This window comes from Terrapene carolina, unplaced genomic scaffold (assembly GCF_002925995.2).
Source record: "Terrapene carolina triunguis isolate 2854851 unplaced genomic scaffold, T_m_triunguis-2.0 Scaffold234, whole genome shotgun sequence".
Classification (NCBI taxonomy): domain Eukaryota; kingdom Metazoa; phylum Chordata; order Testudines; family Emydidae; genus Terrapene; species Terrapene triunguis.
In genome coordinates, this window is record NW_020664585.1 from 404,620 (window position 1) to 431,130 (window position 26,511).

The 26,511-nt window shown below is 44.4% G+C and overlaps 2 protein-coding genes across 12 annotated transcripts in view; one reads left to right on the forward strand and one right to left on the reverse strand.

Annotated features, from left to right (window-relative positions):
• The window catches only part of HSCB (HscB mitochondrial iron-sulfur cluster cochaperone), a 12,706-nt gene extending 12,385 nt beyond the window's left edge, over positions 1-321 (reverse strand). The window contains exon 1 of the mRNA XM_029912614.1: positions 67-321. Within this exon, the coding sequence (XP_029768474.1) occupies positions 67-300 (234 nt within the window). The 5' untranslated portion in view covers positions 301-321. The remainder of the gene's footprint in view (positions 1-66) is intronic.
• A 43-nt stretch (positions 322-364) lies between these two features.
• The window catches only part of CHEK2 (checkpoint kinase 2), a 48,024-nt gene continuing 21,877 nt past the window's right edge, over positions 365-26,511 (forward strand). For 2 of the 11 annotated variants that reach the window (XR_002907918.2, XM_024196900.3), the window contains exons 1-5: positions 981-1,494; positions 2,110-2,364; positions 4,555-4,679; positions 13,080-13,227; positions 22,902-22,992. Coding sequence is in view for 10 of the 11 variants with exons in the window: in XM_024196900.3 (XP_024052668.2) it covers positions 2,115-2,364; positions 4,555-4,679; positions 13,080-13,227; positions 22,902-22,992 (614 nt within the window). In the remaining variant the exon portion in view is untranslated. The other 9 variants (XM_024196902.3, XM_026656938.2, XM_024196904.3 and 6 more) reach the window with 9 other exon arrangements.

Here is a 26,511-nt window from a genome sequence, read left to right on the forward strand (position 1 = left end):
CCCTCAAGCCCTAACCTCCCCCACCCCTAACCTCCGAGGCCCTCTCCTGGTTCTCAGCCCCGCTCACCAGCCCATAAGGCGGAAGAGGTCAGGCTGGGACTCCGGGGGCTGCAGGGCCTGGCAGGCCGGACAGAAGCGAGGCAGCCCCTGCCCCCCGCGAGCGGGGAGAGGGATGCCACAACTCCAGCAGCGTGGGACGGGGAGAGAGCCGGGCTCTGCGCTACGGGGCCGAGAAGAGGCGGCTGGAGCCTGAGAGCCCCACAGCGCCCTGCAGAGCTGACCCCTCCGCACAACCCACATCGGGCCAGAACTACAACTCCCAGCAGCCCCCGCGAGACCAGCTAACGCCGGATTGGCTGAGTTTATAAGAAGAATCGCGCGGGGCGCATGCGCAATGAGCGGCGAGGTCGGACTGGGAGTCGGGTCACCATTCATTAGGTGCGCGCGCGCGCGGGTGAGTCCGGGTCTCGGGGTCGCGTGGTGGTCAGTCCCCATTGCCCTCTGCGTGAGTCCGCACGCGCCGGTAGGCCCGGCCGCGGCCTGCCCCCGCCGCGCTGCACCCTCGAGGGGCGGGGCCGGGCCGTCTGACGGGGGCACCCCTGGGTGCCGGGTGCGCTGGTCTCTGCCCCGTGGTGGCCGCAGCCCAGCCTGCCCGGCCCTCGGAGCCCTCCCTCCCAATGCCACACTGAGCGGGTCCCGCGGAGCAAGGCGCGGGGAGACTGGTTGGCGGGACGCTGTGCGGCAAGGTCTGCCTCAGGCTAGCCAGGGAGGCTCTCCCCCGCAGTGATTTACTCCCTGCCAGCTGCCTGAAACTGGGGGGTACGTGCTGCGGGGGGCACGTGACCTCTCTTGCCGCTTCCCTGTCCGAAAGTCATTTTTCTGCGGGGAAGCAAGGAAATCTGCATGTGACGTGAATTCTGTGCGTGCGCAGTGGTGCAAAATTCCTCAGGAGAACTTTTTGGAGGTGACATGAACTGCCCATTCATGGCTTCTGCAACCTCGTGTTTCTCTGCCAGAGTTGGGTCCTTTGCACTAGTGTCCTTGTTGTGTTTCAATTTGGGTAACAGCCTCTTGTTTCCCCATAACTATCTGTTTTAGTGGCTTCTACAGTACCTATCACAACAGTCCCCAAAATGCTCTCTGTCTCTGCTGCGTTAAATGTATACAGCATCTTTTACTTTCCATCCTATGCTATACATTACTATACATTGTGAAAAGGCTCCTGTGCATCTCCCCTAAGGTAGCTGCATCTCAGATGGGGGGCTAAGCAATTGCTGCTGGAATGATCAGTAATGTGGAGAAGTGCTTTGGGGGGGGTCTCTTTAGCTGAAATGTACTGTGGAAATACATGATCATTATAATCTTCATTAACTACTTTACAGATTATTTCGTGCTCTGATGCCTATTTCTTGCGCAAGTGTAGCAGCTGATTGTATAAGCTTCATGTCATTGTGTACCTATGTAGAGTATCTGCAATCAAGGTTGAGACTTTAGGTGTGTATCCAAAGCTAAGGCAAAAACAAAAGAAACAACCTCTCTTGGGATGTCCAGCAGTTTATCAGAGTAGTAAGTAGTATAAAATGAAGTTGACAGGTTTTTTTTAAAACACACAACACAGACTGTCCTCTTTTTTAAGAACGGTACCAATATTGGGAAGGGATAGCATCAGAAGCTTTTCTATAATATTGAATGTTTTTTTGCTTAGGATTTGCTACTTGTAGCATTCTTTTTGCCAAGCTGAATCATTGTCTAATTTGTCCCTTTCTGTTTGGAGAGCTGTTGTTGTACAAATGCACATGAAATCTGTGCCCTGAAGAGCTTACCCAAAAGTCAGGGATTGTGGTTTAACTGCTGCTGTACAACTAGCAGAGGGAGTGTTACCCATTTTTTTGAAATTCTTGTTCAATGGAAGTGGATTACAAAAAAAAATAGAGCAAGCAGAACATTACCCACAAGGCTGCTGAGTTCTTTAGGCCAGTAATTTTACCTGGAAAACTACTACATTGTCTGTTTTAACTGTATTTAAATATTTGTCAGCTGAATTAGCTTTGGTGATGAGAAATCCTATACAATATAAAGTAATCTCTGTTTTAAACTTTGGTTCTGAAGCCAAGATGTCTCGAGAGACTGGAAATGAATCCCAGCAATCTCAAGGTGCCCAGCAGTCTCAGGGTGGTACAAGTTCTTCCTCCAGTGGATCACAGAGTGCCAGTCAGTCTTCTTCCAGTTCTGGGACCCTCAGTTCTTTGGACACAGTTCCTACTCAGGAACTTCCTTCAATTCCTGAGGATCAGGAACCTGAAGAAATCGTTCCTCAGCCATGGGGTCGACTCTTTGCACTTGGAAAGAGTTTCTGCAATTATGGTATGTATATACCATAGTGGGTTCTCTCAAGCCAGTGTGTGTAATAGGACAAAAAATCCTGAAGAAGTTTAATAAAATGGAATATTTCACTTTTGAATGAATGGTAAAGTATTGATGGTGTAATTGCAGTTTTTGTTTGGATTTTTGTAGGGAGTGTATATTCAGTAAGAAACGTTGCTGCCATAGGGAACTGAGATACACAGCATCTACCAATCTGGAGGAAGAATTTTTTCAGAATTCTCCTTTACTGCCTCCCTATTTGCCTGGCTAAGATTTTGTGCTATTGAATGTTAGTATAGCCATATATTTGTAAAATTTGACCCCAGAGCAGAATGAAACAAAACCTTTTAACTTGTCTCATTACTGAACCCAAGGTGGGGAAAAAGAATAATGATATCTGTAAGAATAATTTGATGCCTAGATGCATGCCATCTATCTGCTAGAACTAAAAAAAGCTGTTTTAATCTGCATGACTCAGTAGCAGTCTGTATGCTCTTCCTGGTCTTAGGCAGAGCAAGTCAAGTGCAGATGGATATACTGTGGGAGCAGTGCTTTTGCCATGATCTCATGTCAGTCTGCTGTATTGACTTGGAGTAGATAGACCTTAGAGCCACAACAGACTTCACTTGCTTGTTAGTGATCTGCCATTAGGTTTTCCTTTGTTAATAATGCACAATTACCTTATTTTTAAAAATAGATTAATAGAGTAAATTTATAACAGTTCTGTCACAGTTCTATCAGGCAGTGTCTGCATTTTTCTGGTGGTAACTGACTCCTCTTAAAAAGGGATATGAAAAATTACCATGTCTATTAGCCTAGAGTCGATACAAAAAGATTTTCTTTTACATCAAGTATCAGAGGGGTAGCCGTGTTAGAGGTGCCTAATGAATTTGAAATTCTACCTCCCTTCTAGCTGCTGGAAGGGAAAAGGTGCATTCTGCTTCTAGTGCCTTCCCCCAAACCTCCTAGCTGCTGTTAAGGCAAAGGGTTTCCACTACTTTACACATTGTTCAGCTTCCTGGGTGCTGTGGGGGGCAGGGGAATAAGTCTCTTTTACTGTCACTCTTCCCCAGCCTTCGATTTTTGAAACTTCTCTAGTGGATTGATCATTCCATCTCAATACTAAATTTGAGTATCTCTGTTATTGCTCAAAGTTCTCCCAAGCACCAGCAATCTAAAATTAATCTTATTCTAGACAATTTCACACCTGTCCATCAGTGAAACCGACCAGAGTTGTGTTTATCTTACATTGCTGTTGCCTGACAAAGTTCTGAGTAACAGCAGAAGCCTTGGAGCTATCTGCAGAAATGGGGACATCATATAAAACTAGATTCATGTTTGAAAAACTATTATTACAATTATAAGGGCTAGAAACTTAAAGGGATACCCTCAACATGAAATGTAGTAAATCTTTAAAAAAAAAAAAAAAAAAAAGGCTAAATAGTTTCAGGCATTACAACTGACCCTGAGCCTCCCTGACAATTTGCTTTTTCTATTTTTAAAAAAACCTTTGCATCTTCCCTGTAGCTGTGTGAAAGACTCACAGAAATTACTAAACTTTAAGCCCTGATCCTGCAAACAATTATGCACATGAATGATCCCAATGTAATTACTTACATAAGTAAAACTAAGCATGTTTGTAAGGATTGAAGCATTAGTTGGGATTGTCACATCACTAGATTTTTGAGAACCTTTTAACTGCCACATCTGGGCATTATTTTTTCTTGTTGCTGCAGTTTTGTTTATTACTGATCATTGCTCTAGATATTAATGTTTTGGTTCTTTAAATTAGCTTTTCACCATTTAAAAATTGACTGATTACGCATAATTTATTTTAAAGGGGTCTGATTCTTTATGCATATGAATTCTGGTGTTTCTCAAACAGAATTTGTAATTTTTGGAGTGAGACAATTTTTTTATTTTGCTTAACATTTTCATTCTTATACAAGAAATGTTAAATGTGAGTCATGTTAAAAGGGTCAGAACGGGGGCGGGAAACAAGTGTCTTCTATCTTTATTTAGAAATAAAGAAGTATCATAGGGTTCAGGCAGTGTCTGATGAATCTTGCTTTGTCTCCTGTTCCAAGTGCTATCATTTGGTACCATTTTGCAGTGGTAGGTCTAACTTACTGGAATTTTGTGTTATCTCTCTCTTTCTTCCTTCCTTCCTCCTTGTCCCCCCAATCCCAGACTGCGTGAATGACGAGTGTTGGTTTGGCAGAGACAGAAGCTGTGATTATAGCTTTGCTAAGCTAGGGTTGACCGAGACAGGCTTATACCAAAACTACAGCAAGAAGCACTTCCGAATCTTCAGGGTAGGTGCTAAAAAGGCCATTTTACCCCTTTCCCTCTGTTCTGTAAAGAAGGAAACTGGATTAACTGAAAAATTCTAAATCAAAGCTTCACTGCTTTTCAGACAAAGTGGATTGATTTAAATCAGCAACCAGGAAGCCTTGATTTAAATCAGGGGTAGGCAACCTATGGCATGCGTGCCAAAGGCAGCACGCGAGCTGATTTTCAGTGGCACTCACACTGCCCGGGTCCTGGCCAGTGGTCCGGAGGATCTGCATTTTAATTTAATTTTAAATGAAGCTTCTTAAACATTTTAAAAACCTTATTTAATTTACATACAACAATAGTTTAGTTATATATTATAGACTTATAGAAAGAGACCTTCTAAAAACATTAAAATGTATTACTGGCACATGAAACCTTAAATTTGAGTGAATAAATGAAGACTTGGCACACCATTTCTGAAAGGTTGCAGACCCCTGATTTAAAAAATCAATTTGAATCTTACTTTGCATACATAGTTTTTAGTTATTTTCTTAACGAAAAGTTGGTTCTCATTGGTTGGTAACCATTAAAACATACTGATTTGCAACTAAATATAGCCTTTACACTAAATGTAGTACCAGGAGAATGTGCTATATTTATCCACATTTATTTAGACAATTATATAGCGTAACATACATTTATTTGTGTTCTGAATTTTTGCATTTTTTTTATTCTGTTAGAAATGGTGAATGGTGCATTTCTTATTAGTAGGTGATTTTAATTTTTACATGTGATTTGTGTCAAGCTCTATTTGGATGGAAACTGGAATTCAATTAAAAATGAGCAAAACCAGCATAACTAACTTACAAGTCTTAAACTGGGGTCCTACATGGATTAGTTCTTGGTCCTACGCTGTTTAATAACCTAGAAGAAAACATAAAATCATCACTGGTAAAGTTTGCAGATGACCCACAAGTTGGGAGAGGTAGTGAAGCAGACAGACAGATCACTGATTCAGAGCGACCTAGATCTCTTGGTAAACGAGCAAGAAAACAATATATGTTTTAACATGGCTAAATTTAAATGTATACATCTAGAAACAAAGAATGTAGGTCATACTTACAGTGTGGGGGGCCTCTATCCTGGGAAGCAGTGACTCTGAAAAAGATTTGAGGGATGTGATGGATAATTAGCTTAACATGAGCTCCCAATATAAATACTGCGGCCAAAAGAACTAATCCTATCCTAGGATTCATAAACAGGTATGTTGAGTAGGAGAAGATAGGTTATTTTACCTCTGTATTTGGCATTTGTGTGACTGCTGCTGAAATACTGTGTCCAGTTCTGGTGCCCACAATTCAAGAAGGATGCTGATAAATTGTAGAGGGTTCAAAGAAGAGCCATGACAGGGATGAAAAGAGCTCAGTCTCTTAAACTTAACAAAGAGAAGGTTAAGGGGTGACTTGATAAGTCTATAAGTACCTACATGGGGAACAAATATTTAATAATGGGTTCTTCAGTCCAGCAGAGAAAGGTGTAACCTGATCCAATAGCTGGAAGCTAAAGCTAGTCAAATTCAGACTGGAAATAAGGTGTAAATTTTTAACGGTGAGAATAATTAACCATTGGAACAGTTTACCCAGGATTGGGGCTGATTCTTCATCACTGAGAATTTTATATCAAGATTGGATGATTTTCTGAAAGATATATTATTTTAGGGAGGCTCTATGCTCTGGGTTATACAAGAGATCAGACTAGATGATTAAAATGGTCCCTTCTGGCCATAGAATCTATGAATGTTTTTATGGGTCAAATAAAACTATGTTAAATGTGCTTGATACACAAGAAGATGTAAAAGATGTCAAAACATGCTTGGCATTTAAAACTAACTGATTTATTAAATAAAAGAAGTATATGAAGTTAATGAATCTATGATGGTTTCTGGTCACTATGTATTTCAGGATTTTAGAACTAGTAGATTTCATCCCCTCACTGTTTTCATACATCGATTGGAAGAGGAAAACAAGCTTTCCTGATTTTTCAACTCCCAATCATTTTCTTATCTTTGAAGGAGCTAGTCATTGATCTGAATAAGTTGAAAAAAATGAAATGAAGAAAATATCCTCTCTGCACATGTAGAAGAGGCTACTGCTGTCAAAAGCTGGTTTGCATGTCAGAAAATTCTGGTTTCAGATGCTTAGCCAGTGACTTCTAGCAGTTCAGAGATTTGACATTCTATAAAACTTTGGGAGTAAACATGTACTGCTTAATATTTTTTCATTTAATTTACATGATTTTGATAGATTATAGTAAATGTAGGCCTTAACATTGGTTGTCATAATTTAATTTTAAATAGGTTTATTTTTTAAAAGAATGTAGTTAATTTAAATAAAAATCTATTTTTTTTTCTTTTTTAAAAATCACTGATTTTTATCCACCTTGTTTTCATAGACTTGAGTCATAGGGTTTAAGGCTAGAAGGGACCACTCGGTTATCTAGTCTGACCACCTGTACATCAGAGACCACTGATATCACTCAACATTCACATACTAAACTCAACAATCAAAATTAGACCAAACTATTAGTCTCCAGGAGACTAAACTGTTATGTGCCACATGCAGAGAATAGGGATGCCAGGGATCTCAAACACAGGGCAGTGGGGCTGCTGAAAGCATGAGCTTTTTCCTCTGCACCACTGAGCTGCAAGGGGAGATGAGGGAACTGATGCTAAAACCCCACCACCAAAAGTTACACCCACTGAGTGCACAAGGTCAGATGACTAACAGAACACTGCTGATTGGATACCACTCGCTATAAAGTTTGCTCTTCCTGTCCCATCTCTTGTCTGAGCAACATGCCTACTGACTAGTTGCCAGGCCTGTTGCTGCGCAGACCTCTGAGACCAAGGCTAGGTCTAGACTGGGGGGGAGGGGGATGGTTCGACCTAAGATACGCAACTTCAGCTACGCGAATAGCGTAGCTGAAGTCGGCGTATCTTAGGGTGATTTACCTGGCCGTGAGGAGGGTGGCGAGTCGACTGCTGCTGCTCCCCCGTCGACTCCGCTTCCGCCTCTTGCCGCGGTGGAGTTCTGGGTCGATGAAAGAGCGATCGGAGATCAATTTTATTGCGTCTAGTGTAGACACGATAAATTGATCCCCGATAGATCAATCACTACCTGCCGATCTGGCGGGTAGTGTAGATGTACCCTAAGTCTCTGCTTCCTTGCCTGATTTCTACTCCTTATTCCTGCTACCATGCCTCGTCCCTGCTACCTACTGTGTCTCTTCCCTGCTCCTGTTACCAGATCTGTTTCTTGATTCCTGCTTCCTCACTCAGACCTCAGTTGCTGACTCCAGCTTTGACCCTTGGCATGACTTCTGGCTCTGACTCTAGCTTGTCCATTGGTGTGACCACAGTTTACTCCTGGCTCCAACCACTAGGTCAGAGAACCCACATTAAGGGCTCTAACAAAGAGGGACTGTGGTGCACCAGTACATGAGGCTGTTGCAAAGGCAGAGAAATGATTAAATGAGCTATATAACCACCATCCACACACACTGCAGAGGAAGGCAAAATAACCTCAGGGTCACTGCCAATCTGACCTGGGGGAAAATTCCTTCCCTGTCTCCGCATATGGCGATAAGTTAGACCCTGAGCATGTGAGCAAGAACCAGCCAGCTAAGCAACTGAGAGAGAATGCTTGGGGCCACTTCAGAGCCTGGTGTACCCCACTAAGTGTCCCATCTTCAGCCATATCCATTCCTGAGGCTTCAGAGGAAGAAAATTAATAAAAAAACAACAAAAAACCCTCCCAGAATATCATCTCTTCTCTGGACCTCTCCTACTTTAATCTTTCTTGAACATGGGTGACCAAATGAGGTCTTACGAATGTCTTGTACAGTGGCTCTAATACTTCTCTATCTCTACTGGAAATCACCTAATAAATTGTAGGATCACATTTGCCTTATTCACAGCTGGTAGCAGTTCATAGTCATCCTGCGATCGACCCACACACCCAGGTGTCTCTCCTCTCTCACTTCCAACTTAGGAGCTCCCAGCTTACTGCAGAAATTCTCATTATTAGACTTTAAGTGCATGACCTTGCACTTTGTAGTATTGAATTTTATTCCATTTCTGTCACTCCAGTCTTCAAGGTCAGCCAGATCTTCCTTTATAATGTTCTGATCTTCCTCTGTATTGACAGTGCCTCTCAACTTTGTATTATCATCATATTTAATTAGCACACTCCTACTTTTTGTGCCAAGGTCATTATTAAAAGTCTAGAATAACATTGGTCCCAAGACCAGTCCTTGAGGAACTTTGCTATTAACCTCTTTCTAGTCCAATAATTTAACTTTCAGCACAACCCATTGCCATCTCCCCTTTAGCCACTTCCTTATCCACCTTACCATGCTTATACTGATCCCCATCTTCTGTAATTTAACTATTAATTGCCCATGTGGTACTGTGTCAAATGCTTTAGTGAAGTCCACGTATGTTAGATCTACTGCACTTACCTTATCTAAAAATTCAGTTAATCTGGCATGATCTACCCTTGTTTAATCCATGTTGCATTACGTCCCCATTACATTTACTTCTATGAATTTAATTATCCTTTCCTTCACAATTTGCTCTAAAATCTTGCATACCACAGGGCAAACTAACTGGTCTGTAACTGGCCGAATCACTTTTTGTTTGTTTTTTCCTTTTCTTAAATATAGCCTGACATTAGCTATTCTCCAGTCATATGGTACTACCCCTGAATAGATAGGTTTATTACAAATCCTTGCTACTGGACTAGACATCCCACATGACAGCTCTTTCAGTATTCTGGGATGGAAATTATCCAGCCCCTCTGATTTGAGCACGAGTTTTTCTTCCACATCAGATGTGGTAATTTCCATTTCTAGTCACTCATTTCCATCAGCCAGACTGCCTTCATGCCCATTCTATATTATCATTGTTATTGAGAGCTGAGGTCAAATATTCATTTAGTTTTTCGGTCATACCTAAATTATCTTTTAATCTCCTTCCCATCCACACTGCATAGCAGCCCAACTTCATTCTTCCTTAATCTCTTGTATAATTAAAAAACCTCTTTATTATTTATTTTAATTTCCTTGGCAAGAGCTAATTCAGCCTGACTTTTAGCAATTGTCATTTTATTCCATTTTCTGACCTCCATGATGTAGCTTTCTTTGCTAATCAACTTCTTTCTTCATTCTCTATATGTTCTCTGCTTACTCCTAATAACCTTTTTAGGTAGATATTCATTCAGCTGTGTCTGAGCCTTTCCCTACAAGTTTTTTTTCCCCCTTTCTTGGGAAATTTCAGATAGTTTTTGTATAGTTGATTTGAAGAAATTCCACGCCTCTTCTGCATTTTTAAGTCTATGAGCTCTTCGGTCCAACTGACTTCTTAAACTAGTTCTCTTAATTTCCCAAACTTTGCCCTTTTGAAATAAATGATGATGATCTGGTTTTGATTATCCTTCTACAGATGCCTCCCGGGTTACGCAAACCTGATTTATGCAAATCCTCAGTTACGGAAAAAGTTCCGTAAACTAGAAACAGGAGTGGGGTTTTTTTGGCTTTTTTTTTTCTGCGTAATGGTCAGGTATACGTTTCCGACTTGCGCAAAATTCGAGTTATGCAAGGTGTTCCGGAACGGAACGCTTGCGTAAATCGGGGAGCGACTGTATTTAATTTAAACTGAATCAACTTGCGATCACGCTATCCAAGGTTATTTCCTACAATCAGCTCTTCTATGATGTCCTTCCTACTTACTAAAATCTAGTCCATGACAGTTTGATGAAGAAAACTGTAATCTGTCACATCCAAGAATAATTGGGCCCCAACAGTATTAATAGCATTTATTCTCCCATCTGTATCCGGGAGGTTAGTCTCCCATTATGCCACAATTCCCAACAGTATTTATCTCTTTAATAATATTAAAGCGATCACTATCCATGTCTGAGTTTGACCTGGGGGTCTCTTGTATTGATTTTAAGGGCTAAAAAGAGTTAAAGAAGTTTAACTTTTTTATTGTGTAACATTAAAACAGTGATACTTAGTTGTTTCTGTTTTTTAACAGAGGCCTTGGTTTTACTTGGTTTCTTGGCAAACGTAAAAGTATTTATTTTAAAATTGAAAGTTTATTGATTTAAACACAGAAAAAAACAAGAAATGAAAACAGGCATTTGTATTGAAACTGAAATTGAATGATTATGCAAAACTTAATTAAAATTTTTACAAAATGAGTTTTTTTCATTTTTATTAACCCTTTCCATCAAAAAAGGGTAATTTTACTTTGTTATGATGTGTGAAGAGTATTTACTTCTCCTGTTTCTAACAAATAGACACAAGGTGGATGGGAAAGAGATGATAGAAAGGTGGAGGAAATTCAGATTTGTTGTTTTTGGAACACTGGACGGTTATGAATGAAGGCTTTGTCTGGCAGGTTGACCGTGACACCTCTTGCTTGGATCCTGGTACACATCATCTGATTGGGTTTTTCTCCTTAGACAGGGCAGGATTGTGGTCATCTCAACTGCCTGTGCTGATGCAGTGCAGCTGATTTCAGGATTTGATGAAAAGCCAAGAGCATGAGAGAGAGGCTAGGAGGAAGGAAAGGGGACAAAGTAACACAAAAGGAAAGGAGGCGGAACAGGATCCTGGCATGCCTCTGCCGTGCTGGCAATTAGGTAGCCACACAGATGGGCTGGATGTCATGATGATCTAATGATTTTTAGGACTTTCAAGTGAAAAACAAAAGTTCCTTGAACAAGAGCAAGGCCTACTGGCCTTCCACTCAGGCTGAAAATCCTTCAGTCTGGTCTGCACCTTCTGTCTTGGGGTCAGAGAAGATGAGACGAGATGAGTGGGGATGCAAGGTGTCTCTCCCCCACTCCTAAAGTCTCTCTTAAGAACTCCCAAAGGGGGAAAAGTGGGCATCATAGTTCATCCCCCTTATTATTTTGTTCACCAGCTAGGCCTAATATTTACCACACTAATTTTAGTTAATTCATTTCTGGCTTTACATTTTATTTTCTTTACTAAACATGATTTTAACAGTTTTTAAACTATATTAGTAGGCCTTTTTTTGTTTGGACAAATCTAGTTTTTGTCTATTTTTTGCACTTACTCATAACTATTATTAAAAACAACTCGACCTATTTTCTATGAACATTTGTTGTTATAGGTTGTAACATTTGGTGAACTTTCGCTTACTTTTTACTATTGAACTTAAAGTAAATTTTTAGGCCCAATAATCACATCAGATATATAGCAGGTCCCTAACACTATCTCCACAGAACCTCTTTTACAACCCTTCCCCAAAGTGATTTTGACCCAAACAAATTCTGTTTTGTCTATAGTATAGCTTTGTATTTCTTTACAATTTACTGCTTTGTTGATGTACAACACCACCCCAGCACCTTTACCTTTATTCCTGTCTCTTCTAAACAGCACATACCCTTCAATAACTATATTCCAGTAATGAGTGCTATTCCACCATGTTTCTATGATCCCTATAATATCTTGTTTGACCTCCTGCACCAGTAGTTCCAGTTCCTCCATTTTATTGCCTAGACTCTTTTCATTTGTGTACAAGCATTTCAGTTGTTTCCCTCAGGCCTCCCCACTTATTAGTCATGACAGCCTTGGTGCCAGAAGATTAATAACCTAGGTACTTGACTGGAAATCATCTGTTGAGAAGAGTCGTCCTTCCCTAGTTGCCTCCTAATGGTTCATCATCCCCAAACCTGCCTTGTAGCTCCAATCTTTGAGCCCTCAGTTGATCTTCATTATGTTGTCATGCCATCACCCTCCTTCTCTAGGGATGAGAAGTATTCCACAGAAAATCATCTGAGCTTCCACGTCTGTAAATGTCTTAGCCAGTTGAGTGTAGTCGTCCTTGATCCATTCCAATGGGAATCTAGCAGTGTCATTCATCTTGACATGCAGAACAGTCATTGGATTTTTTCCTGCTTCCATCAGGTCCTCTCCAGTCTCACATCCACTCTTGTATCCTTGCTCCTGCCAGACAGCACACTCTTCTGTTCTCTAGATCTGGTCTGGTAACAGGCCTGTCAGTTCTTCTGAGTATGGAGTCCCCAGTCATGTAGACCATCCTGGTGTAGATATGAATTTGTTTTATGTTCTCTCTTGCAGTCCCATGTACATCATCCTCACTTTTCCTTAGGCTCCAGTCCCTGGCTGTCTCCATCATCTCTTTCTCTCTTCTGCAGGGATTGGCTTCCTTTCTTTTCTTCTTCACCGCCAGTTAACAGAGTGTTGCCAAACACATTCTTTAAAACCATTTTCATGATGTATTATTTCCTTAATTAAGAAAAATAAATTGTTATAAACTCTGATATGGTTCATTACAGCCTCATGATAAAAGCCATTTTTCAGTATTGTTACCTTTTTTTCTTTAGGAAATGGGACCAAAAAACTCCTATGTTGCCTACATTGAGGACCACAGTGCAAATGGGACTTTTGTAAATAAAGAGCTCATTGGGAAAGGGAAAAGGCTCCCATTGACTCACAATTCTGAAATTGCACTGTCTGTACAGACTAACAAAGGTAAAATAAAGTACAAAGACAAATTGATTTTGAATAGCATCTTTCTTAAAATTGTGCTCCTTCTAAATGCTTTAGAGAAAAAATAATAGATGGAAACCATGGATAAAGGTAATATTTTTTATTTGCCCACTATTTTTTATACACAAAATCTTGAAGATTGTTATATCCACCTGAAATTAGTAAATTTTAAAAAGTGAGTTAAAAGTATTTGCTGGTACTACATTTGATCTGGAGACCCACCACCAAAGTTTGTGCTTTTAAAATAACATATTTTTAAAAATGCTTTTCTCGCACAGTTGTTAAACAGGGAAAACTGATTTACTATACAGGGGAAGTTGTGAATATGACTGTGCATATGGCAGCATCTTATGTACAAAGGAAACAAACTGAAAAATTAGAGAGAGGATTTTTTTTGTAGTGGTACAATGAATGCATGATTCTCACTCTTGGGTTTTAGATCTGTAGCATAAGACTGACGGGTCTCTCCTTGTATTTTTACTCTTGAGTACAGAGGTAATAGATTATGAAGACGTGTTGGGATTTGTCATGCTGGAGAATTGTGAAACAGATGATATTGAAGATGTTACTATTACGGAAGTTCTCTTTCAATAATGAGATCACCTTGTTAATCAAAAGTATTCTTTCAAGTGTTTGCATATGTCCATTTTACTGTAGGTGTGTGTGCGCCCCATGTACAGGTGTTGGTGATATTTTTTCCTCAGTAGTACCTGTTGGGATGGCTGGTGTGCCCTCTGTCGCCACACACCACTGCATGGTGGTATAAAAGGGTGGAACCACCATGACTTCCCATCCAGTTCCTTACCGCCAGTGATGGTGATTCAGACTTGTTAACTCAAGTGCTTTCCTCATTCCTTTTCTGTATATAGATCCTGTTTACTAATTTGTCAGTTATAGTTAGTGTTGGACAATTGTTAGTACTAGGTTGCTGCATTTGGTCTCTCTTGACACTTTCTATCTTTTGGTACAGCTACCGGAATGATGCCGTGTTCACCAGGTTTTAAGTCCTGCTGGACCTCTGTGAAACCCAAGCCAGTCAGTGACCCACACCTGACCTGTTAGAAATGTTTGGGGGAATCCCATGTTAGTGACAATGTCACATCTGCAAAGGGTTCAAGCTTTCTTGAAAAAAGATAGTGTGACGAGGCTTAAGTGCTTGCTCGTGGATGCAGCACTTTGACCCCTATCAGAGTCGTCACAGGGGTGAGTGCCCCATGTACATTTACTTCAGTACGGAGCTCTTTGCTGGAGATGTCTGTGGCTCATTGGGATTGTTCCCGAGTACCAAAGAAAAGGCTTAGGCATTCCTCTGGTTCGGTGCCTCGCTTGCCTGTGTCGGTACCCTGACGGAACCAGAGACCAGAAGAAGCGTTTGGGGGATAAATCCCCTCCAGAATGCTTAATGCTTCCCAAGAGGGGATTGCTGCCTCTGAAGCTTGTGCCAGACATTTCCCCTGAAAGACATTTATGGCACCAACAGAGGGTGCCGATCGCAGCAACCCTGGAGGCGTATGCAGCTGCAAGAGACTTGCTTAGCTTCTTGGTACTGCCTGTGGTTCATACCTTGCCTCATTGAGATAGTGTGGTGCTGCTACCCAAGCCTCCACAGAAATCCGTGTTGTCTAGAGGAAAGCCTCCCATGATTTCCCTGGTTCTGCTGTCCTCGGGCTTGGACTACGTCTTACCAGTCCATTCTGGATTTGCACCTCCGTTGTCAGAAGCATCTGACTCTCTTTTCCATGGACTCAGAGGTGAGGTCCTCTGTATCCCGCCCAGGATGGGGAACATACCTCCCCATCAGAGTCGTTGGGACCATGGGCCATGCACTGGGATCCTTCTAAGGGTCAATGGCCCAGGCAAGGATGGGTCTTGGGCCAGTATCGATGGTCATGCTGGATACATTCTGGTGTCCCCACAGCTAGAACTTTCCTTGAAGCATCTTGCTCACTGACATGGAGAGTGCACCAGAGGCATTGGTACCGAGAGCACCATTCCCTGGTACTGAGCAGCCAGAAGCCACTCAGGCACCCCCCTGCCACTAGTCACAGACTAACCACCACCTCAGATGTTTGTTTCATCCTTGTCACCTGATGAGGTAGTTAAGTGACACCGCCAGAGGACCACGTTGCTCATCAAGATCTTTTTAAAATAGCGGCTTCTGTACTTGACATTCAGGCAGAAGAGGTGCATGAAAGCTCTCACAAGTTGTTGGACATCCTGGTATCAGCGACAGCACCATGGTGCAGCCATGAGACCATCATGGAGCCAGTCAAGGCCCTTAGGCAGGCCCCCTCCTCCTGGGACCTCACAGCAAAACGAGCTGAGAGGAGGTGCTTTGTCTCCTGTAAGGGGTATGACCATTTTTATTCTCATCCCCACTCTGTGTTCTCTTGTGGCAGCTGCCAATGAGCGGGATAGAAAGGGACAAAAAGCTTCTGTGCCAAAAAGCAAAGCCTCAAAGAAGCTGGATCTGTTTGGTCACAAATTTTATTCCTTAGGAAGCAAAAAGAAAGCAGTGTCACCCACAATAGTTATACAGAGAGCAGGGGTTTGCTCCCCAATCCCAAGATCCACTAAGGAAAAAGGACAGAAGTTATAAGAGACGCCCTCCACCGCTCTCCTCTTCATCATCAGTGGGCTTATCCCATCCAGCTGCCTCATACAAACAGTCATGTGGATGGGTTTGTCAAGGACAGTGTACCTGTCACCATAGTCCCATCTGTTCCCCATTGTTTGTTACTAATCGCTTATCCCACCTCCTAAGTGCTTGGGCTCACATAAGTAAGACCTACCAGTCTGAAAGCATGGTGGAACTGCGGTATGCCATCCAGTTCAGTTCTACTCCCCTACCCACCCTCTTCCCTGTCCCTCTTCAGGGACCACTCTCATGAGATTGCCCTTCAACAGGGTGTCCAATCTCTTCTTCCTCTATGGCCCCTGCCTGAAGTACTGTTGAACCTCAAAGGTAAGGGTTTCTATTCCTGCTACTTCCTGATCCACTAGACAAAAAGGGTCTCAGCCTATTTTAGACCTAAGAGAGTTGAACAAATTCCTGAAGAAAATAAAATTCCACATGGTTACCCTATCTTAAATTATTCCTTCCCTGGAGCGGGGGGACTGGTACACTGCTTTCAACTTATTTAAAGGATGTTTATTTCCATGTCGCAATATGCCACGACCATGAGAATTATGTCAGATTCATGGGGAATGGCTGCTATTATCAGTTAACAGTGCTTCCATTCAGTCTGTCAGCTGCTCCTCGAATGTTCACAAAGTGCCTGGCAGTCATAGCAGCTCACCTATGAAAATTAGGTGTCCATGTGTGTACCCATGGTTGGACGACTGGTTGATCAGAGGTCAGTCTGAGGCTAAAGTCCTTTCCAGCATACCAACTGTCCTGTCCGTGTTCGACGCACTGGGGCTCCTAGTAAATCGAGACAAATCAGTCCTAAAACTGGAAAAGACAATACAATTCATCGGAGCAGTCTTAGGGCCCCGTCTACCCTGGCAAGTTTCCGCACAGTAAAGCGGCTTTCTGCACTGTAACTCCTGGGGTGTACACACTGCAAAGCCACTTAGTGTGCAGAAACTGCGCAGTTGTAGCGCTCTAAAAAAAACACCCCAACGAGAGGCGTAGAGCTTTCTGTGCCGGGCTACAGCGCTGCGGTGCCAGTGTAGATACCCTGGTCGATTACAGTGCTGTGATTGGCCTCTGGGAGGTGTCCCACAATGCCTGTTCTCGCCTCTCTGGCCATCGGTTTGAACTCTATTGCCCTGCCCTCAGGTGACCAACCGTCATCCCCACCCCGTACATTTCTTTGCAAATTTGAAAGTCCCCTTCCTGTTTGCTCAGTGATGCGTGCAGTGGTCTCAGCGTATCTTTCCAGGTGAACGTGCCTGCTCCACACACCAGGCGATCCCCCGCTGGGAGAGGAAGCTGTGCAGTCCCAGCTGCGCTACAGCCATAGGAATTATGGCACCTCCGGACAGGTTTCACGATGCATGATAGAAAAGGGCCATGACCGGGACACATTGTAGTGCAGTTTCAAAGTGAAGGTGCTGCGGAACACCTACCACAAGGCGCTGGAGGCAAACTGCCGCTCCGGTGCTGCACCAACGAGCTGCCGGTTTTACGAAAAGCTGGACGTGATACTCGATGGCAATCCCACCTCTATTGCGAAGGCCCCTGTGGATACTTCGTTGGCTCATGTGCCAGTCGAGAGTGGTCCGAGCCAGGAGGAGGAAATCTTGGACGAAAAGGGGGAGGAGGACCCAGAGGCAGAGGATGGCTCGGAGGCCAGAGATGCATTCAGCCAGGAGCTCTTTTCTACCCCGGAGGAGGCTAGCCAGTCTCAGCAGTCGGATCTTGGCGAAGTGCAAACAGGAGAGGAGGCCCCTGGTAAGTGGATCTGATTTTGGGAATTGCTGAAGTGATTTGTTGTGGGCAGGAGGGTTGCAGAAAGCAGGTTTGTCTCCCACCGCATGCCTATTCTGAGTGGCGGAACAGGCTGTTGATAGACTCCCTCACTTCACAGGAGTCTCCCTCAGAGATTTCCAGGAAACTCTCGTGGAGATACTGGGCAATCCGCTGCTGCAGGTTCCTCAGCAGAGCTGCTTTGTTTCTTGCCCCATTAACGGTAACTTTCCCGCACCACTGTGTTATGGCGGGGAGGGAGCGGGGGAGGGAACTATTGCTGCACACAGGTGAGCCGCATAGGGCAGAAGCCGCAGGCTTGGAGAAGACCCTCCCCTGATTCCCTGCTCACCCTCAGCAGCGAGATATCTTCCATAATGAACACAGCCTGTGGAAAGTGTGGGAACAGGAATGATTATCAAGCCCCCCCTAAAGTGCTGGCTCTCCCCAAGAGCAACGTGCCCAGTGTACAGCAGGGTCCAGGAAGAGTGATTCACCCTGGCCCTGTGGCTACTCACCATTTTGGGGGTCTTGTGGCTCATGTGTGCTTGCCTGGGGTCAGCTAGTTAGTGCCAGGTGTGAGAGTACTGGCTGTGTTTTAAAGCACTGAATCAGTGTTGTCTGTTGTAAACAATACTGCTTCTGTAAAATGTTGCATTTACACTTCACAGAGATGACCTTGGGAGGCCAGCGTCCCTTATCGGCGGCAGAACGGCTGTGCAGAATTAGAAAGTGGTCACGAAGAACTAAGGAGGACTTTCTCCGTGAGGTTATGATGCACTCCACCGCTGAGAAACAGGAATTGAAGGAGTGGCGGGACAGTAAGAAGAGGGACCAAAAAGAGAATGCGGCACACCAGAAAGAAGCCATGGAGCGGTTCTTAGATGTTATGGAGCGCCAAGTGGACATGCTCCAGATGATACTAGCTCTTCAAACCGAGCAGCTCCACGCCCACCCTCCTCTGCAGCCGCTGTCACAAAACTCTTTCCCATGTGCCCTCTCCCACCCCACACACCCACACACCCACTCTCTCTCTCTCTCTCACTCTCTCTCTGTTATCAACCTCCTGGCTCCATTCTCTTCCCACAGCATTCCACTCCTCCCTCCTCACAGTCCAGCAGTGTGGCCTCCCACTGCACTCAACACCCAGCCCTCTGCAGTCTGGCCCTGCTGAAGTACAGCACCCGCTGCATTGTACTCCAAAGGAAAAGGTTGGATATGATCCCTGGACATATGCAAATCTGTAGCCGTCCCAGGATCTCACCTCCTCTGGAGATCTTCCCTTCCCCCGTCCCCCTCCCTGCCTGATGAATTTTTGTTGTTTGACTCTCTCCTCCGGTTGTTGTCCTTTAATAAAAGAATTGTGTTGGTTTGAAAGCAATCTTTATTGTATTAAGTGAAAGCAAAAAGAGCACTGCAAAGCAACATACAATTATGTTAAACCCCCTTATTGCATCATGTGCACCAGTCACCTGCTAGCATTACAAGCACTGCAGTCCTGAGCATAGCAGCAAATATTAGTGGCTTTCAGCTTCAAATTGCTGCCTTAAGGCATCCCTGATCCTTATGGCCCCTCTAATAGCCCTGGTCTCTGACTGTTCAAACTCAGCCAGGCACTGAGCCTCTGCGGTCCAGCCCTGTATGGAGCGTACAGCACGCGGCTATAAGCATAGGAATATTGTCATCGGCCATGTCCAGCTTTCCCATACAGGCATCGCCAGCGGGCTTTTAAACGGCCAAATGCACACTCAACAGTCATTCTGCACTTGCTCAGCTTGTTGAACTGCTCCTTGCTGCTGTCAAGTTGCCCCGTGTATGGCTTCATAAGCCACGGCATTAAGGGGTAGGTGCGGTCTCCCAGGATCACAATGGGCATTTCGATATCCGCTACAGTGATCTTCTGGTCCGGGAAGAATGTCCCTGCTTGCAGCTTCTTGAACAAGCCATTGTTGCGAAAGATGCGTGCTTCATGCACCTTTCCGGACCAGCCTCTGTTAATGTCCGTGAAACTTCCGGACTTAGTGCTATATCTGAGAGCATACACTGTCATAGCGGTACACCACTGCCTCAGTCTTCTTGGTCAGATGGCACCATGTACCTAGGTAGTTCAGCATGCCAGATTACACCTCAAAAAGGTGCAGGCATGGCTAGAATCAGTGCATTCCCCAAGTTGCCACCATTTAGAGAAAGTGGTTTGAATGCCAACATTAGTTTTGTCATCTCTAGATTGGTGGATGGACCCTCTAAAAGTTTGCGTGGGGGGGGTGTTCCCTTTCTTCCCCCACTACCAACTTGCACTCTAGTCACAGACGTGTCTCCTCTGGGTTGGGGAGCTCATATGGGGTCCCTTCAGGACCTCAAGGTCTTTGATCATTTCAAGATCTAGAGACTCTCAAACATCAGGGTATTAAGAGTGGTACATCTAGCCTGCATGGCCTCCCCACCCCACATAGTGGGGAAAAAAATTGTTAATTCTGACAGTTTGACAGTCATGTTTATATAAACAGAGGGGCAGGAAGCAGTTTGCTTCTGAGACTTCTGTATAGACAACTTAGTTCATTTCAGAGCAGCTTACCTTCCAGGGAAACAGATTATGTTAGCAGATTAGCTGAGCAGATCCTTCTGCAATCAGCATCAGTGGTCACTACATCCATATGTGTCAGGTCCATCTTCCAACTCTGGGGGACTCCCAAGTGGACAGGAAATGTCAGCAGCTCTGTTCCCAAGGGAGACTCAGCCAAGGCTCGCTGACAGATGCTTTTCTTCTGTCCTGGAAGAAATCTCTCCTGTATGCTTTCCCTCTGATTCCTTTCCTTTCCTTCCCAGAGACTTATTAAATTGAAACAAGACCATGCTCACCTCATCCTTATAGCACCAGCGTTTCCTCATTAATACTGGTATTTGACCCTGATATCCTCGTTGGTCAAACTGCCCATTGGATCCATTTGTAATTTCCCAGGACTTCTTCATCCCAACCTCTGAGCTCTCCATCCGGCAGCATGGATGCTTTTATGGCTGACACCCTTTGAAAAGTCCTTCTCAAAGGATATTCAGAAAGTGCTTTTGAATAGCATAAAACCCTCAACTAAGAGCATTTACCTGGTGAAGTGGAAGCGCTTCTCCACCTGGTCTTGTGTGAAAGGTGTATTTCCCTAGTGGACACCCTTGGGCCTCATGCTGGACTGTCTGTTGGATCTAAAACAGAGTTTGCTATTAGCTCAATGAAGATGCATCTAGTGGCTATTTCAGCCCTCAATGTCTTGGTGGATGATGGATCCCTTCTTTCACACACCATCATCACCCAGTTCTTAAAGTGCTTGGTCAGATTATACCTCCCCATTCAAGACCCCATCCACCCTTGGGATCTGAACTTAATTCTAGCAAAATGGATTGATAACCTCGCTTTGAGCCCCTGGCAACTTGCTCCCTCTTTCACCTTTCCATGAAGGTAGCATTTCTCGTGGCAATTAACTCAGCCAGAAGGGTGGGAGAGTTGAGCGCTCAGGTGTCAGAGCCCCCCTACAGTTTTCCATAAGGATAAAATTTATCTCCATCCTCATCCAAAACTTCTCACAAAAGTAGTCTCTAATTTTCATGTTAACCAAGCAATCTGCTTGCCCATGTTCCTTCCAAAACCCCATGCACATAGGGATGAGGAAAAGCTTCACTCCTTGGATGTGAGAAGGGCTTTAGCTTTCTGACTGGACTAAATATTTTAGATCCTGTTGTTGGAGCAGCAGTGATCTGTATGCTCTGTATAACCTGTATGTTCAAAAGGTCTGTTACACCTTCCTCCCCCCCTCTTTTTGTCTCCTCTCCCTCTTTGAATACCTGTGAAGTGGCTTTCCCCCTCCGTCCTGGAATGCTTGTGGGATGAATGGGCTGTTTAAACAGCTGGAAGATCAGAAGAGCTCCCAAGTAGACAAGGTGTCTGGGACTCTAATTAGGCAGCGCTCACACACCAAATGCATGGACACTGGCAGAGGTGAAGTGTGACCAACCAGACTTGGCCAAGTCCTCTCTAGTCGCAGGCCATGAGGAGCAGGCCCTTAAAAGGGGAAGGGGCCATGTGCTCAGCAGTGCACTCACGAGCTTGTACCTCCCGTGAAGGCCCTTCACCCGGACCGCCTGGCCAGTGGTTCGCTGCGTTGCATTCCATCGTGCCTTGGGAAGACTTACCTTCATCGCACCGTCCATCGCTGTGCTGTGCCACACTTACCTTGAAGAACCCTGACATCTCCAGTGCCGTGCCTGTCCTTGGAGTGTGAGTATGCAAGTGTAAGTGTGAGTGTGACCCCCACCCCCGCCTTCTTTTGAGCTTAGCTATCAGTATAATAAACGTGCTGCTTTCTGCCAAACTCTGATGGGTCATTAGTCCTCCCTAAGCTTACTAGCTGGCCCAATTTCAGGTAACATCCTCTATGCAGTGGTTTGTAGCAGTTGCAAACAGAGCTAAGGGCTAACCAGTTTCCTCTCAGAAAATCTCATCTTGGATCTCATGTATTTGTTTATGCTACCCACTGGCTAATACAATCCCTCCATCTAGAGTATTGGCGCCTTCTACCAGAGCGCAGGCACCGTCTGTAGCTTTCTTGATGCAAGTGCAGATTGTAGATGTTTGTAAAGCAGCGAGGTCTTCAGTCCACACTTTTACTTCTCATTATGCCATTTCCTGTCAGTCCAGAGACGATGCCAGTTTCGGATGAATGGTCTTACACTCTCTGTTTAGGTAGACTCTGAACCCACCTCCATGTGTGTTTGCTTGTGTTACCTACAGTGGAATGGACGTCTGCAATCACTCAACGAAAAAAATATTATCTACTGTTGTTCTTTGAGATGGGTTGCACATGTCCATTCCACATTGGAGTCTGTCCGGTATGAAGGAACTGAGAGGGGTTGGGATGGCTCTGCCCTTTTATAACAGCATGCAGTAGCGTGTGGCAACAGAGGGCACTCCAGCAACTCTGACCGGTGCCACTGAGGGACAAAAATCTCCAACATCTGTGCATGGGGCATGCATGCATCTACGGTGGAATGTACATGTGCAACACATCTTAAAGAACAACAGTTTCAAAAAGGTAGGTAACCGTTTTTTAATATAATTTTGTTTCAGTTATATGTTTACTTCTAACGTATAGCACTCTCTTAGTTGTTGAATATTAACATTTAGGAATAGTAGTTACTCCTTGTAACAAAGTCTTTGGAGTTAGTAACAAAAAATTATCTCCACTCATCTTCCCAGTGTTTGTATTTTCTGATCTTATGGTGGATGATCAGTCGGGGTATCCCAGAGAATTGAGAGAGAAATATATTATGTCAAAGACTTTGGGAAGGTAAGCACCATACTTATTAAAATATTTAGGACTTATTTTCCTTTAGTTTTGTGTGGATGATGTTTGAACTGTAACTAGTATTAACTATTTGCTATTATTTTAGTACTGTTTCAATAATACCATCCTAGGCACTATGGTAATACAAACAAAAACACGGTGCTTTTCAGACGAATGAAAAACGAAGGCCCAGGTTCTCTCATCCTGCTCCAGCCACTTTTTGCCACTTAGGCCTGGTCTACACTACGACTTTAATTCGGATTTAGCTGCGTTAATCCGAATTAATCCTTAACCCGTCCACACAACGGAGCCAGTTACTTCGAATTAAAGGGCACTTAAAATCGATTTCTGTACTCCACCCCGACGAGCGGAGTAGCACCAAAATCGATTTTGTTAATTCGAATTGGGGTAGTGTGGCCGCACACCACCGAATTAATGTGGTTAAAAACCGAATTAATGTGCTTAGTGTGGCCACGCACAATCGAATTTATACAATCTGTTTCCCAAATTCGAATTATCTAAATTCGAATTAATCTCGTAGTGTAGACGTACCCTTGGGTGAAATCTGGCCTTAACTGGCCAGCTGAGAATTCTCTCGGCAGTTTTTACCTGGCATAAATCAGTGTAAATTTCTCCTTTGTCAGCAGCCCCACCATAGCCTGGCAAAATGGGGAGGAGCTGGGTGGAGCACACCTGAATTATGTCAATTCACAACTTGTTTATTTTCCATTAGAAGAGATCATAGCCAGTTAGAGCATCTTAGAGGCTATGCTAACTTAGATCAATGCTGGTGCTTATGCAGCTAATACAATTATACAGGGGGTCAGACTATGTGATCACAATGGTCCCTCTGACTTTCTAATCAATTAATAATATACTGTGAGAATCAAGGAGGTGTAACTTGCTCCCTAATGCACTCAGCTCAGGTAGTGTCTCTGTGCAGGAGAGAATCTGGGTGTGGACTTGTGTCCCGCAGTGTTTACATTAAGATCAGTGTATGAGGGAAATGGGCAAACAGTGGCTTTACATGTGTGTGGGGAGAAACTGATGACAAGCTGCGGCAGTAAGATAATGTGGTAACTGAGGTGATTTTTTTTTTTTTTTAAATCTGTCCTTCACTGTAGTTTCCTTCTGCTTTACAGGGAGCACTTGTACATGCATATAAAGCTGTTAAAAGGAGGAGGTAGGATTTGAAGGCCTTGTTGAAGAAGTTTGTTTTGCACAGAGTATTGGAAAAATTTTAGCCTCAGTGGTGGACAGTAGTTTACTTTCTGTTGTGTTCTTCCTCATATGATTTTTTTGAGGTGTTAATAGGACAGATGAATTTTTCACTGCAAAGAATTCTTACTCCTTAATGCAAAGTCCTCTTTTCAGTTGCCTGTCTTGTAAGTGGTTAGTTACGCCTATTTGAAATAGGGTACCCCTGAAAGTAAGTTCCTAGAGCTGTCTGTAAAATGAGTCTTTCTATTCTGAATGTCCAAGGGTGAAAGAGAAGGTATTCTATTTCTTTGTTAATAGGTAGCTAACAGCACTGGCAGTAAATCTGAAATGTAGCAGATCTGTTCATTCATTCCCAATCTATCTGGTTTTGACATCTCTCATTCCACTGCTGGGCCATCAAGTACGGGCTCCTTGGATTGCTGGGATTATGGCTGCCCATTTGCTGGTTTCAGCCCTGAATGATGAAACCAGTTAAAGCGGGAACTCTGAATTAGGGCACACAGGTAGACCTATTTTCCTTAAGACAGCCGGGTTTGGGCCTTATGCTTCTAATGGACTTGGGTTTAAAACATACTTTTAATTGTGAAACTCAAATTTATGATTGAGTACTCACAGTTCTTCTTCGAGTGCTTGCTCATGTTGATTCCATTCTAGGTGTGTGCGTGCCCATGTGCGTGGTCGTCGGAGATTTTTGCCTTCGTGGTATCCAGAGGGCCAATTGTGGCACCTTCTGGAGTGCTGCACTCATGCGGCAGTATATCAGGCGTTGCCAGTCCTACGCCTTCTCAGTTCCTTCTTACCACCCATGGTGGTTAGTCGGAGTGCCTTTCTTGCTTAGCAAGAGCTAGTAGTTTTTTCTCCTACAAACTTCGTGCCTTAGGGCCTTTTGAAAATAGTTTATGTATAGTATTAGTTAAGTAGTTGTTAAGTGTAGTTGTTAGTAGTAGTTACGGGCTGAAAAGAAGTATCTTCTTCTGGCCAAAGGGTCACAAGCAGGGTCACACCTCCTCGACTCCGAAGAACAAAGAGGCCAAAAAGCTCGATCTCTTTGGGAGAAACATTTATTCGACTACCAGCTTACAATTTCGGGTGGCGAATCATCAAGTACTGTTGGGCAGATATAATTTTAATCTCTGGGACGGCCTCAAAAAGTTCCAGGAATCGCTCCTGCAGGGTTTGGCCCAGGAGTTCGGCACTCTGGTGGAGGAGGGCACCGCAGCGGCCAAATGCTCCCTGCAAATGGACTGGGATGAGGCGGATTTGGCGACTCGAGTGGTCGTGTCGGCGGTGGTTATGCTGCGCAGCTCCTGGCTCCAAACAGCGGGCCTCTCCCAGGAGATGCAGACCTTGATTCAGGACTTTCCTTTTGACAGGGTTGGTCTCTTCTCCGAGCAGATGGACGTCAGGCTGCACGGGTTGAAGGATACTAGAGCCACCATTTGCTCGTTGGGCATGCACACGCTGCAGTCTGCTTGTAAGCCCTTCTGGCTGCCTCTGCTGCCATCGTCGACGCCCTTCTTCCTCCCCCTCACTTGCATAACCTGGGCCCGCCAAACACGTAGGGGGCCAAAAGCGCTCATTTTTAGAGCCCTGCAAATCCGCTTTATATCCGCAGATGCGGATATCTGTGGATCATTTCTGCGGGTAGCAGTGTGGATGCGGATACAAATTTTGTATCTGCGCAGGGCTCTGATGGTAAGAGCTGGGCGGACAGCTGTAAGGAATCGTGGCACGGATCCTCCACCTGCCCTGGGCAGGGACACTGGGCGGGGGGCTGCTTGGGTCCCCCACCCAAGGCAGGTGGAGTTGCCAGCACGGCTCTCCTGGACCCGGCTCCGGCTGGGGAGGGAGGCGGCTTGGAGCCACAGCCTGTCCATAGTAAGAGCCAGGCGGGCGGCTGTGGGGAGCCACGGCGGACCCTCCACTGGCCCTGGGTGCGGGGCCTGAGCAGGCCCTGGGCAGCTCTTCAGGTCTCTCCCTCCCCGCAGCCAGGCCAGCATGGAGCCCAGCCAGGGAGTCGTGGCGAACCCTCCACATGCCCGCAGTATGTGGGGCTGAGAGCAGCCCCTGGCTGTGTCATAGAATCATAGAATATCAGGGTTGGAAGAGACCTCAGGAGGTCATCTGGTCCAGCCCCCTGCTCAAAGCAGGACCAATCCCCAACTAAATCATCCCAGCCAAGACTTTGTCAAGCCGGGCCTTAAAAACCACCTCCCTAGGTAAAGCATTCAAGTGCTTCACCACCCTCCTAGTGAAATAGCTTTTCCTAATATCCAACCTAGACCTCCCCCATTGCAACTT